This window comes from Diadema antillarum, unplaced genomic scaffold, assembly GCF_040938485.1.
Source record: "Diadema antillarum isolate AM-2024a unplaced genomic scaffold, OU_Dant_1.0 scf00000141, whole genome shotgun sequence".
Lineage (NCBI taxonomy): Eukaryota > Metazoa > Echinodermata > Echinoidea > Diadematoida > Diadematidae > Diadema > Diadema antillarum.
In genome coordinates, this window is record NW_027271030.1 from 1,816,027 (window position 1) to 1,829,178 (window position 13,152).

The 13,152-nt window shown below is 38.3% G+C and overlaps 1 protein-coding gene across 1 annotated transcript; it reads left to right on the top strand.

The window, feature by feature from the left end:
- The first annotated feature begins 1,383 nt into the window (after positions 1-1,383).
- LOC139721280 (kinesin-like protein KIF24) lies at positions 1,384-9,831 on the top strand. Its single transcript, XM_071632601.1, has 4 exons — positions 1,384-1,621; positions 2,475-3,183; positions 4,790-4,887; positions 9,609-9,831. The coding sequence occupies exons 1-4, from the start codon at positions 1,440-1,442 to the stop codon at positions 9,829-9,831; spliced, it is 1,212 nt and encodes a 403-aa protein (XP_071488702.1). The 5' UTR covers positions 1,384-1,439.
- Positions 9,832-13,152: the final 3,321 nt, after the last annotated feature.

A 13,152-nucleotide genomic window follows, 5' to 3' on the forward strand; every position in this document is an offset into this window, starting at 1 on the left:
AGCAGTGTGTCAAGAATTTGGTTGCCATTTCATAAACTAGTTTTAATTCAACTGCCTCAAAATGTACATGAATGTACTAGTACTCTCGCATTGATGCCTGTAGTACCAGCATTCTAGAATTGGTAGTGCACAGCAAGAAGAAATTATGCAACATTGATGTCATGAACTGAAAGTGTTTTATATCACCAACATTCTGAGCTTTATCAGATAAATAGATACAGACACATTTGAATGTTGCAAGCATTCACATGTCTGATCGCACAGTATACACTATTGTTGTCAGGCTATCCAGCCATTACATTTTCATTTGAATTGGAGCAGAAGGAAATGTGCATGTCTGTGTGCATTATCATTGTGTGTAGATGGGTTTCTAGGCTTCTTTTTCAATTCTTGTTTTTTGGGGGTTTTTTTTTGTCTTTTGCCCATGTTGAGTGTATGCAGATATCTTGGTTTCTTCCCACTTCAGTGATCATATTGATATTGTGATTGTGTATTCTCATGATACAGTGTACATCTTTGTTGTTTTATTCAATTTCATATATTTTTTAAGCTGATTTGTGTGATTCATGTACAGTACAGCTGTATGTTCCACACATTTTCATGATGTATGAATCCATGTAAAACTGCAGGGTGCCTCTGGAAAGCAGTTTTGTACAACTGAATAGGTCCAACCCTGCAGGATGATATAAAGAAAACAAATGAATAAATTGATAATAGGAATAATAGTTAAATCTATCTTAGGCAACCGAATGGTAGAGCATCAATGTACGGTAATATGTATTATTCAATAGTATGCACACATTGAATGTGATTTATGATTGAAATAATACCTTTGAATAATGCATACCATGATATTTGGCTCAACAGCTCCGGCATGTAGTATGAGTGCATTGACCCGTTGAGGAAGAGTCCTGAGTATACTCAGGCAGGGGTCTGTGGGAAATGTGTGTTGTACATAGCAAAATCAGCCCGTTTTCAACGGGTTAACTTTATGCTGGGTTATACCGCGAGGGAGATTGCTTTAGATTTTGTGCATGTTGTGTTTATGGATTTAAGTTCACCTAGTCATAAATGTTTTTACAACATACAGTACATGAACATGATTGTCAAAGAAATGCTTTGTCAGATGTAGTCCCACTCATTAATTTCTAAGTTTGCATTGTGTCACATTGGTTTGTAGAGAGCATACAGATAAAAACATACCTGTAACCAATTTGCCAGTGCTGTTAACTGCACAAGTACTTCTTCATTATCTTCTCAGAATGTATACAGTGTAAGGGTTGTGCAGCAGCATTACTGAAAATGGACCTATCAGGGAAATCAGGTACAAAAGTTAATGTGTGGGATTTTTTTTTCTCTCCCTCCCCTTGCAATAGATTTACATAGTCAGCATGTTGTGATCTACAGCAGCACCGTGGAGATGGACTAGTTCGCTGTGAATGGCCATGGCTGGCGGAGGATCCTTGTTGGATCTGTGTCTAGCGGAGGCTCAGCTGGGCCAGTACTCGGCCTCCTTCCAGGCTAGGGGAGTGCGGGACCTGGAGGCTCTGGCTAGCATCTCCATGCAGGAATACACCAGCTATGGAGTGACTCCCGCAGAGGATAAGAAGCAGCTCTTTCGGTGAGTTCCAGAGCCACTTAGATACACCAGTTCACTGATTGTAATAATAATAATATTAGTGATGATAATAATAATAATAATAATAATAATAATAATAATAATAATAATAATAATAATAATAATGATAATGATAATAACAATAACAATAATAATAATGATGATAATAATAATAATAATAATAATGATAATAACAATAATAATAATAATGATGATAATAATAATAATAATAATAATAATGATGATGATAATACATACATACATGTAATTTCTATTTTTTTCCTATTTTTGTATTTAAATCTTTGTTTCTGTTGTCTCAAATTGAACTGTTTTCATTTGTAATACAAACTGTATAAACCATGCTGCATATGACTGAAGGACCACACATGGTGTAGGTTCTTCATAACATGCAGCTTGAAGGAAAATCTAGGCCTTGCAAGGGTATGGGGCAAAGAATAACCAATAGTGGGATCTTGAAACAGTGTAAAAGAGAGCTTGATTTAGTTTTAGATGCTCTATTGTTAAACAATACCTACAGCACATGTGGTAATTTTTTTTTACAATTTTTGTGGTGAAATGGTTAATCTCTGTCCTTCAAAGTGCACTGGGAATGTGTTGATTAGAAAGAAATTGACCAGGATTTGCTGGAATTAAAGAGAAATGGAGCCAAGATGTATATTTTCAAGTGTCATATAAATATTGCATTATCACATGGTTGCTCCTAGTCAAGTTTTGAAGATTTTTTAGTTTTAAATTTCTTTTTTTTTTAAAAGAAATATGTTTGGGTAGTCATTTTGACTGTTCTTTGACAACGTGAAGAACCTTTAAGCAATTGCATCTGTCTTCCTTTGTGCAGATTGATACATACACTACGCAATCTTGACCTCAACAAACTGTCAGACATGAAAAGCGACAACACGCCTCGACTTGATGACGTGGAAAACTGTGAGGTGCCAGATAGCTCACAGGGGGACATCAGTCACCTGGAGAACAAAAAGGCAGTGAAAAATCACCACAATAAAGCTTTCCAATCATCCAGAAATCTTCCTGTGGTCAATTCTCCATCAGAGAGGGGTGAAGAAAAGAGGGAACATCCCAGGATGTTAAAGGACACCCCAAGAAACAGTGTCCTGAATAGAACGTTTGACATGGATGATGACTCCGATAAAGAAAAGAGTGAGCAGTCAGATGTTGAAGTTAATGTCTACAACCAGGATGAGGGTGATGGTGGTAACCACGGTGATGATGCTAACCGTGGTGATGATGCTGATGCTGAAGTACACATTGTCGAGCACGAGAGGACTGGGTACAACTACGGGGTTCCCTCCGCATCACCTGCAACACAGAGCAGACTGAAATCGGCCGCGAAATCCACGCCGAGCAATGCCTCGCGCGCAGGAGGGACCGGATTTGAAGAGAGGATCCGGGTGTGCGTGCGCAAGAGACCCATGAGCCGTAAGGAGTGGAAGGGCGGGGAGGGAGAGGCAGTCACAACAGAGGGACAGACGACCGTGTTGGTAAAGGAGCGGAAGCTGGCAGTCGATCTCACAAAAGTGATCCAAGTGGTGAGTATACAGTTCAATTTGCAGATGTAAGGCAGTACTTACCACATAAAGAAGATCTTTTTTTAGATTCATTTTATAAATTTCCTTTCATGTCCTATCATATGACACTTTCATAAAATATATATTCAAAAAGGGAAATACAAAATGAATTGCAATGACAATATGCACATGCACTGTCTTGGTGTTGGACAAACATGCTAATGAAAGCGTAGGGTATGTGTTAGAAAGGTTTGTCTTGAGGCATGTGAAAGATACCCGAAGGATTTTAAAGAAAATATTGTACCTTGTAATGAAAAATGTAATAAACTGCAAATCACATTTCAGTGCATTTGTGGTTTGAGTAAGACGCAGAATGTCATTATACCAGAAAAAGTTCTGAAGTCAAGTGAATGTGACGCATATCATTTTACAAGATGTCATCATTGTCAGCAGACAAATATGAGCAGGCTGTTGCCTTCAATACTTCTAGAATTGCCTTCAATACTCGTAGAAAGATTTTGAACATTTATGGAAATAGGTACAAAATAGGTACAATTTTTTTTCATTTATGCTTGCTCAGGGTTGTTTTTTTTTTGTCCAGAGAATACCAAATTTGGAAATACACAATGCAAGAAAATGAAAATTAAATTTCTGACACTTTTTTATGGCAGTCTATGAAAATATTGAAGGTAATCATGTTATCTAGCAGAAAAAAAAAAGACAAGAAAAATGATGGGACACAAGAAATGCAGTGCTCGTAAATGTGAGTTATATTTCAGCAATTCATGATAGATGCATAAACCTGACTTTTTTGCAAATCTATCCTTTGAATGTAATGTACACAGCAGTGTGTTTACTCTTTATGGTACACGTAATGTTCATATTCAAAAGAATTGTAATTCTTATTCTTTGTACACACTAGTGTTGTGTTATTTACTTTTGGTCACTATATGTTACATATTTTCCCAATATCATGACATGTTATTATGTTTTAGTGTAAGTGAATATATTCAAATTCATCGCTTGTAGCTTCAGGGATATTTGTGATCTCATTATATGCTGGTTCCACCCAGTGCTATTTATTCAGTTTGTGTATTGCTAATAAATGATTCATTTGCAGGTTCATAGCTGGAACGGGATATGTCATAATGATGAATTGCACAAAGTATATCAAGTGCAAACATAAAATTTTAGGATATATTTACAGGGTCATTAGTAAGCCGAAAGACTGGTAGTTACAAAAATACTCATGATTTAGGTGAGCCAGGCTCTTTGTAGAAAATACAGGTCTACTGCACAATATATTGGAACGTTCAGTACTGTCCAGTATTGTTTCTTTTTATCTCAGTATTAGTTGAATTATAAGGGGCTATTGGTAGAAACACAGAAGGTAATGATAAATGAGGGACACAGGAAAATCTTATGCCACATTTTCAAATATTTGACAGGCTTTAGAATCTCAACATTGACACAAAGCATGGGTGAATGAGCAGAAGAGTATTATTTAAGAACTTACTATTCTACATGTCCAACCCCCACCCCTCCCCCCCCCCCCCCCCCCCCCCCCCCCCGGAAAAAAAAATGCTGGTAATATAAATAATGTGATAATTTATATGTTTCTTTGCAGCACAAGTACCATTTTGATGAGGTCTTTCATGAGGCCTGCAGCAATGAAGAGGTGTATGAAAGAACAGCCAAACCACTAGTCAGTGCCATCTTCAACAAGTAAGTACAAAGTTGGATAGTTTGCATTGAACAGACATTTATGAAATAAATTAATAAATAAATAGATAATTTTAGTGCCTCTTGTAATTTGATCAGGTGATTCAGTGTTATTGCATAACAATGAAAAGTCCACAAGTGTGTCCATTATTTATGTTGTAACACTATCATTCATACACTGCCAAATGTCAGTCACTACTAAGTGGCACATCTAATGCATTTCTAATTTATCTGCATCATACCATTCTGTGTGAGATTTTTTGTGCATATTGATGTAGTCTTTGTCATGTTGAATGTATATGTCTTGCATGCAATGTAGGAATGCCTTGTTCGTTTGTATCCCTTTAATTCTACATGCCAAGCCACAAAGAGCCCAAAATTAGGCAGCCCAAGTGTCACAAGTGTGTGTGAGGCCACGTAGTGTTCTCTAATTGCAGTCATCCTTCAGCAGTTGCGCTGACAAGATGGTAATTGAAGAAATAATGAAATTCAGCAGAATGCCTAGGACTGGACTAAAGACCTTTTTGCATTTATCCACATTAGTGATGCACTCTTACACTAACATTATTTTACTGTAGAGCTTGTTTGTAGATGTTTAAAATGTGTTTATTCCTAGGAGCTGCATTTTGACATTTTCTCAGAAGGCTGATCACATTTTGAATATTACACTCTATGTAGGCTATCTATTGAAATGTACAATCGATGTGCAATTACTTCTGCTTCCACAAATTCTACCAAGTACTACTCTAAAGGCATTTGTACATATTTAGCTAATCTATTGCTTGTCTTGTGAAGTTCATTTTAGTTTTATTTCTGCATTCCATGATATTCGATTCAAAACTGAATTTAAAAACTACTTGCTGTATGAATTATTTTTGTGCATCACTACACAAACTGTGATTGTATTGAAGGCACACTATAACAGTCAACATTATATGTCATATTAAAGTTACGCCGTAACAGAAGGAACAGTCTGAATAATTGTTTTGTTGTGGGGGGGGGGGATAAGTAATGAACACTCCCTTTAAAAAAAACACATCAATAGATTAAAAAAAAAAATCCCCAAGTTATGTTTGTCTTTAGTGGCTTTGTCAGTTATATGGTAGTTACATCAATTACCATATTCTTCGGAGTCAAGAGGGGCCTGAGCTTTCGATCCTAGCAGAATCTTCGTCAGAGGCAATTTTACTCCATTGGCTCGCCTTTATTGGATAAGCAGTTTTCAGCACCTTTTTTTGCTACCATATTCTTTGGTGGAAAGATATTTTCTTAATTGGGATCATGTAGTTTTTGATAATGTAGTTTGAATATGACTACAGTGTCTAATTTTGAAATTCTATTCTAAAATCCTTGACTTCAAACTATACTTATAATCCACTAGAGAGGTTATTACGTATGTAGATCAAGATTGTTACTTTTCATCAAAACTGAAGTCTGTGACCTGCAAGTTTTCAACAAGTCTAAAATGTAGGTAAAATTGTAAAATTTCTGTGTGTGGACACTCTAAAAATGTGCAACACACTGGCAGAGTAGATGACGCAGTATGTCTCTCTGACACCCCTCATGATTATACATCTTGTGCCACAGAGGAGAATGCTTATAATGCATTTATTCTCTGCAATCCATCCAGATACATTCTTTACAATTAACTCATCTAAAACCAGGAAAAATCATGGCATGTGCTTGCAAACATACCGCCCTAGGGGCAACATCGACAAATTTGCATTTGCCCAGAGATCCATACCTGAGTGGAACAAACTTCCAAGCTCTGTAGTTTGTGCAGTCTCACCTGAACAGTTCAAGGAACTCTTAATGACCCACCTTAAAATCACACCTTGTGATCAAGCCCACACCCCTCCTCTTATCGTGCACACAAGTCATATTCATCTTCGTGATAGGCTGCACTATATAGCCCTTTGAAGATTAAAGAAGAAGAAGAGGAAGAAGAAGAAGAAGAAATGCAAAGAAAGGAAGCAAAAATATGAACACTCTGAAAGCTGACATTACTTGATGATCTCTCGTGCACCCAAATGTGTCTCTTTGTAAAGTCTTACTCCTAATCCGGCTTTAGCTTCAAAGCTTAAAGAGTCCTTGATGTTTAAAGTACCTTCCCGTGAGATTATCTCTTCACACAAGAGTGAAAGCATTGAATAAGCCAAGACAGTGGCTGCATCATGCTTGCTGATGGACACTTTCTGTAAATCCCCACAAATCCCTTTGTGCTGCCTGCTTGTAGACTATTTGATGCTAATGTCACCATGGAAGGCACCAGTAATCTGGCCATGCCTCATTGAAAGGAGCATTGATGGATGAGACTGTCATGCCTTGTTGCTACATTAACGCACACTCTCTCTTTTGAAGCCATTCCAAGTCTGTCAAGTTTTGATAGATACATGTGTGATTTTAAATCCTTGAATTCAGACAGGGGGATATTTACATAATTGGTCTTAGAGGTTGATGAGTCAGTATTTACAGATACACTAGATAAAAGAACCTTTTTATCGATGAAAATTGCAAATAGTCTTCGATTTTTGTTTGTTTTGTTCAATGTTTTTGTTTGTTTGCGTGTGTGTGTGTTTGTATGTGTGGCTTTGGCTTTGGCTTTGAGACATACTAGAAATGTATATGGTTTTTGATATGGTAAAACCATTTAGTATTTTGTGCTTTTCCCATCCAAGCACATCTTATTGGATACCCGTAATCATATTAGCTAAAATTGTCTTGATACAAATTTCATCGACTTACAGCTTTTTAAAAAAAAGAAGATTTTTAAAATTATTATAACAGTTGCATCATCTTGTTCTTTGATACCTATGGTACATCATACATGTACTTCCTATTTAGCTAAAGTCATTTCCATTAATTTTGCTATTTGATTTTATATTTGAGCCCAATTTGGCCTGTTGCTTTTTACATTGTTCTTCCTTCAGGAGTTATAAACTGTAAATATAATACTGTGCAATTCCATTGCATGTGTATGACGATACACATGCTGCAACTGCTGCGTGGAACCCTGTAGAGTACCTCCTTCGTTAAAATGCAGGGCTAGATATAGATTTGATATACAATGTAGACTGAGCACAAGCAATAAAGTCCCATTTGTTGTACACTCGGTTATTCATTAGAGCGTATTGTGCTGATGCCCAGTATGTAGTACACATAGTTGCTTGCGAAGGACCACTTAGATTGGCTATGCATGATTTCAGCTGCGCTAATTAAGGAATAGTGAGTAGTGAATTTGTGGCTCTGTACGTAGCTGTGTCTGGCAAGTGAGTCATTGTGATGTGTTCCGACTTTAATAGGCAGTTCATCACGCATTCTGCTGGCATCCTCTTCCCTGTCTGGCTGTCTCTACAGTGTCACATTCTCAAACCCCTAGAGGGCAGTCTTTCCTCATATTGGTTTTTTTGTTTTTGTTTTGTTTTTGTTTTGTTTTGTTTTTTGTGTGTGTGCATATGTGTGTGTGTGTTTTTTTTGTTTGTTTGTTTTTTTAATCTGTCTATCCCCCTCTCTGTTTCTATTTCTCTATCTTCATTTTTTTTTCTCTGTCTGTCGCTTGATTTTTTATTGATGTAATTTTTTTAGAGTTGACATGAGATATATCATCCTTCCATCTGTTCATCATGTTCTCCCATAAAAACCTGCTTACCATCACCTCTTCTTTTTTTTCCTGTGTATAAGCAGGATTGTTGTAGTTGTGGCACCTCAATTTTTGAATATTTAATATCCTTCAACATCTATTTGTAACATTGCATAATGCATGCATGCTGCAATTTAAAGCACCATAAGGACACATGGGTAGAAGTGAAATGGCCCCACAAATCTTATTGAGGTATTTTAAATTAGTCTAGGGAGGGTAGTTTCACTATGATTTTGTTCTAAATGATTATTAGGTCACATAGAAAGAGTAGCTATGGCGTGTACCATACAAGCCCTACTTACAGTATGCATGTGTTCTATGTACATGCTTCTATTCCCTTTTTTTTTAATGCTGGGGCTGCCACCTGAATGCATTCGGAAACAGTCACAAATCTACACCATTATATATGCAGAAGCTACATCGTACAGTGCATACTTCTAAAATAATATGGCAACCACAAAGAGTTACCAACTTTATAACCCATGTAGCTGTAATTTGGTCATTGAACAGTATTTGCCACTTTTTCATACGTCTGTATCCTATCCCTCACAACATGCTTCTTTATTCAAAGCATTAAAGATGATTGTTGAAATTGTATAATTGTTATATACACCTGGGGGGCATTTCATGAAGCATTTTGGTCGGATATTTTTCTGACAAACTGTTACAAGCTATCAAAATCCTTGCATCTGATTGGCTGAGAGCCCATTTTGTCCGACAACTTGTCGGACAAAATGCTTCATGAAATGCCCCCCTGGTGTATATTTTGTAGTGTTTTTTATCATTAGGTATTTTCACAAGACAACTTATATTAGCACAATAAAAACCCAAGAAAATATTGCCTTTTGTAATAGCAACACAAATGAGTTCTACATCTTCTTCCAAGGTTAAAAATCACTAGCTTTTCTTCTAAATAGGGGAAATACTTTGTTTTGCATTCTTTTACTGTGGTTCTTATCACAATTCAACAACTCATGAAATTGTCCTACAAGTCCTTATTCAGTAGATATATCCGTGGCATACTGTGTAGAATGTGCATTCAGATGTTGACAAAATCTGGTGTTGGTGAATGCTCTCCCTATAGGTGCAATGCAACGTGTTTCGCCTACGGTCAGACCGGCGCCGGGAAGACGCACACTCTCCTCGGAGGTCACGGCAAGGTCAAGGGCCTCTACCTCCTGGCAGCGGAAGATATCTTCCGAGCCATCAGGTCATCACTAGAGGGCGCTGTCTTGGTCGTCTACATTAGCTACTTTGAGATTTACTGTGGACAGCTCTTTGATCTGCTCAATAACAGGGAGAGGTGAGCCAGTGAAAAAAAAAAAAAAATGATGATTGTGTTTTTCTGCTCCTTCTCTGACTAAAACCTACAAAGATAGGGTTCGTGAAAAATACTGAAATGAAATGTAAACTGTAGACTAGACGGATGGCCTTTTCTTCTGTAAAGCAGAGACTCCATTACATCAATTGAAATATATTGTGGTTGCATACGTTTCATGACTGTTTGACACTTGTCACAAACTTTAGAATGAGCAGATTGTTATCCAAGCTGTGTGAAGGTTCATTATATATCACATGTACTTCATATACTTAGTGAAGCTAAGAGTCTTATACTAGTATAGCTTGCCATTGTGAAATGTAATTCAGTGGAAATTTTTTGTTCTTTTTTTCAAAGATTAACATTGTGTTTGTTTTTAAAATTTGTCAGATTACCAAGAATTTCACTTTGCCATGCAGGTTACATGCCAGAGAAAATGCTCATCATAAAGTCTGTATCACGGGTCTGAATGAAGTCAGAGTCAATGGACCACAGTCATTGATACAGGTATGTCCTGTAATTTTAATATGTCAATAGCATAATGGAGCTCCTCCCACTACGCAAAGCATGCATCAAGCCACACTCGTTTGATTGCAAACATTGATCCTATGACATTCTCTGTTGATGCCGGTTAATTCATGCAATGTAAAGGGCTTTTTACACTTGTAAAATTTTGCTTAGCCCCGGACCAACGGTGGGGCTAAGGGGGGGCCTTAGCCCCACCGTTGGTACGGGACTATCCTTAGCCCACTTTCTGTTTACACTCGTTTTTGCCAAAGTGGGCTAGCCCCACCGATAGTACGGTACTATCTGGCCCTGCAAAATAGCAGGGGTTAGCACCGCAATTGCGGTGCCAAGCAAGTGAGTGTAAACAGAACGAAAAAATAATCCTGGGCTAAGCGACGGAGACGAAGTCCGACCCTCACTGACCAATCAGAAACGAGGTAAGTAGTGTAGCCCGTCTATATGTCAAAAATTCGACCTTGATTTTTCCGAGAAAATGGGAAAAAATGAGAGTAATAAATATAAAAATAGCATCGCTATGTATTTTGTTGAAAATCAGGTCACGTACTTTGGAGAGGTCAGAGAGCTTATAGTAATAATGTAGCCTTGAAAATAGGGAGGAGCGGGCAAATCAGAAAGTGAGAAAAAGAAAATTATGAATGTATCGATAAATTTATAGTATTGATGCTGAGTTGATAAAAATTTGTTTTGACGGGATAAAGCCCGTAGAGCTGCTGGAGGAACGAGAGCAATGTGAGGAAGAAATGTGCGGGTACGAAGTGTACACTGATGAGCGCTGGACATATCAGACAGTGACCGACGGTCAGAGCAGACAGCCAGTGAAACAGTATATCATGAATGGACGAAGTCTAAGCGAGTGAAACAGTATCGTCTGCTGGAGGAACGAGAGCAATGTGATGAAGAAATGTGCGGGTACGAAGTGTGCACTGATGAGCGCCGGACATATCAGACAGTGACCGACGGTCATAGCAGACAGCCAGTGAAACAGTATATCATATGACTGGACGAAGTCTAAGCGAGTGAAACAGTATCGTCTACTGTAAAATGTGAGGGTAAGAGGTGTACTCTGATGACCGACGGGCATATGAGACAGCGAGTGAATACAGAATATGACTGTCACGATAAATACGCAGTATTGAGGCAGAGTTGATAAACATTTGTTTTTGAGGGAGTATATAGGTATTGTGGACGTGCTCGCACTGACACGTTAAGAGTGACACGAGAGAACATGAATCGATATCTGAATGACATTTATTTCAATCCAGAACACGAAGCCAGTTTTGGCGGGGTAGAAAAATTGTACAAGTTCGTGCGAGAAGATGGTCGATATCGCTTAAGTAGGAAACAAATACGAGAATGGTTAGAGGGTATTGACACCTACACGTTGCACAAACCGGCCAGACGTCGGTTTAGTAGAAGCAGAGTCATTGTTGGCGGTATGGATGATCAGTGGCAAATGGATTTGGTAGATATGTCTGCGCTCTCCCGTTACAATTCGGGGTATAGGTATCTCCTTACATGTATAGACATTTTGTCTAAATTTGCCTGGGTAGTGCCCATCAAAGACAAACGTGGCAAAAGCTTGGTCAGTGCTCTGAAAATTATCTTCAAAACGCAGAGGTCTCCGCTAAAGATTCAAACGGACAAAGGCACTGAATTTACCAACAGAATATTTCAAGCCTTCTTGAAAGAGAAAGACATTGAGTTTTTTACAACTGAAAACGAAACCAAGGCTAGTGTCGTCGAACGTTTTAACAGAACGTTGAAAGAAAAGATGTGGAAATATTTTACTCACTCCAACACGTTGAAGTATACCCGCATACTCCCGAAACTCCTCCGAGCCTACAATAATGCCCAGCACCGTTCGATCAAAACAAAACCCGTGCTCGTCACCAAGAAAAATGAAGGTATCATCTGGCAGCGATTGTATGGTGATCAATCATGGGCATTACGTAAACAAAACAGACCTCGCTACGAAAAAGGTGAAAGAGTACGCATCAGTAAGATGAAACGAACTTTTGAAAAGGGGTACCTCCCCAACTGGACAGAGGAAGTGTACACAGTGTCTGGTCGTAAACATCGTGATTTACCCGTCTATCATTTAACCGATGATAATAACGAACAATTGAAAGGTACATTTTACGAACCTGAATTGCAGAGGGTGCGTAAGGACAAGGCGGACATGTATAGGGTGGAAAAGATACTGAGACGGCGAAAGCGAGGGGGTAAAACCGAATATTTCGTGAAATTTCTAGGCTATCCAGACACGTTTAATGCTTGGGTAGATAACATCGATAAAACCTATCGCAATTGAGGGAGGGCATCATTTTGACGAAAGAATCAGTATGGAAGGCGAGGAACAATTTTACGTGACTCTACCCAGTAATAGTTCGTTCGATTATTTTCCGGATAATACAGTCACCAGTTTTAAGACTAAATTAGCCGCGCCGCTCATATTTCACGCGCAGTGGGAGGTGGCATTGGTGGAAATAATTTATCCCTATTCTTGGTATAACGTGAATATTACGAACAACACATTTCAATTTCTACTGTCCGAAGAGGTGGTCAGCCATTGCGTTATACCTGAAGGACATTACAAAGATATAGGTAGTATATGCGAGGCACTGACAGCTGCTCTACCTGAACGATTTCGTAACAACTTCACTGTACAACGCGATTCGAGCTCGGGCAAAGTTATTTTTGATTTCGATCAAGTCAGCGCCATACAGTTAAGCGAGGGATTAGGTTACCTGTTGGGATTTCCCCGCGGCATCATTCGCGGTCA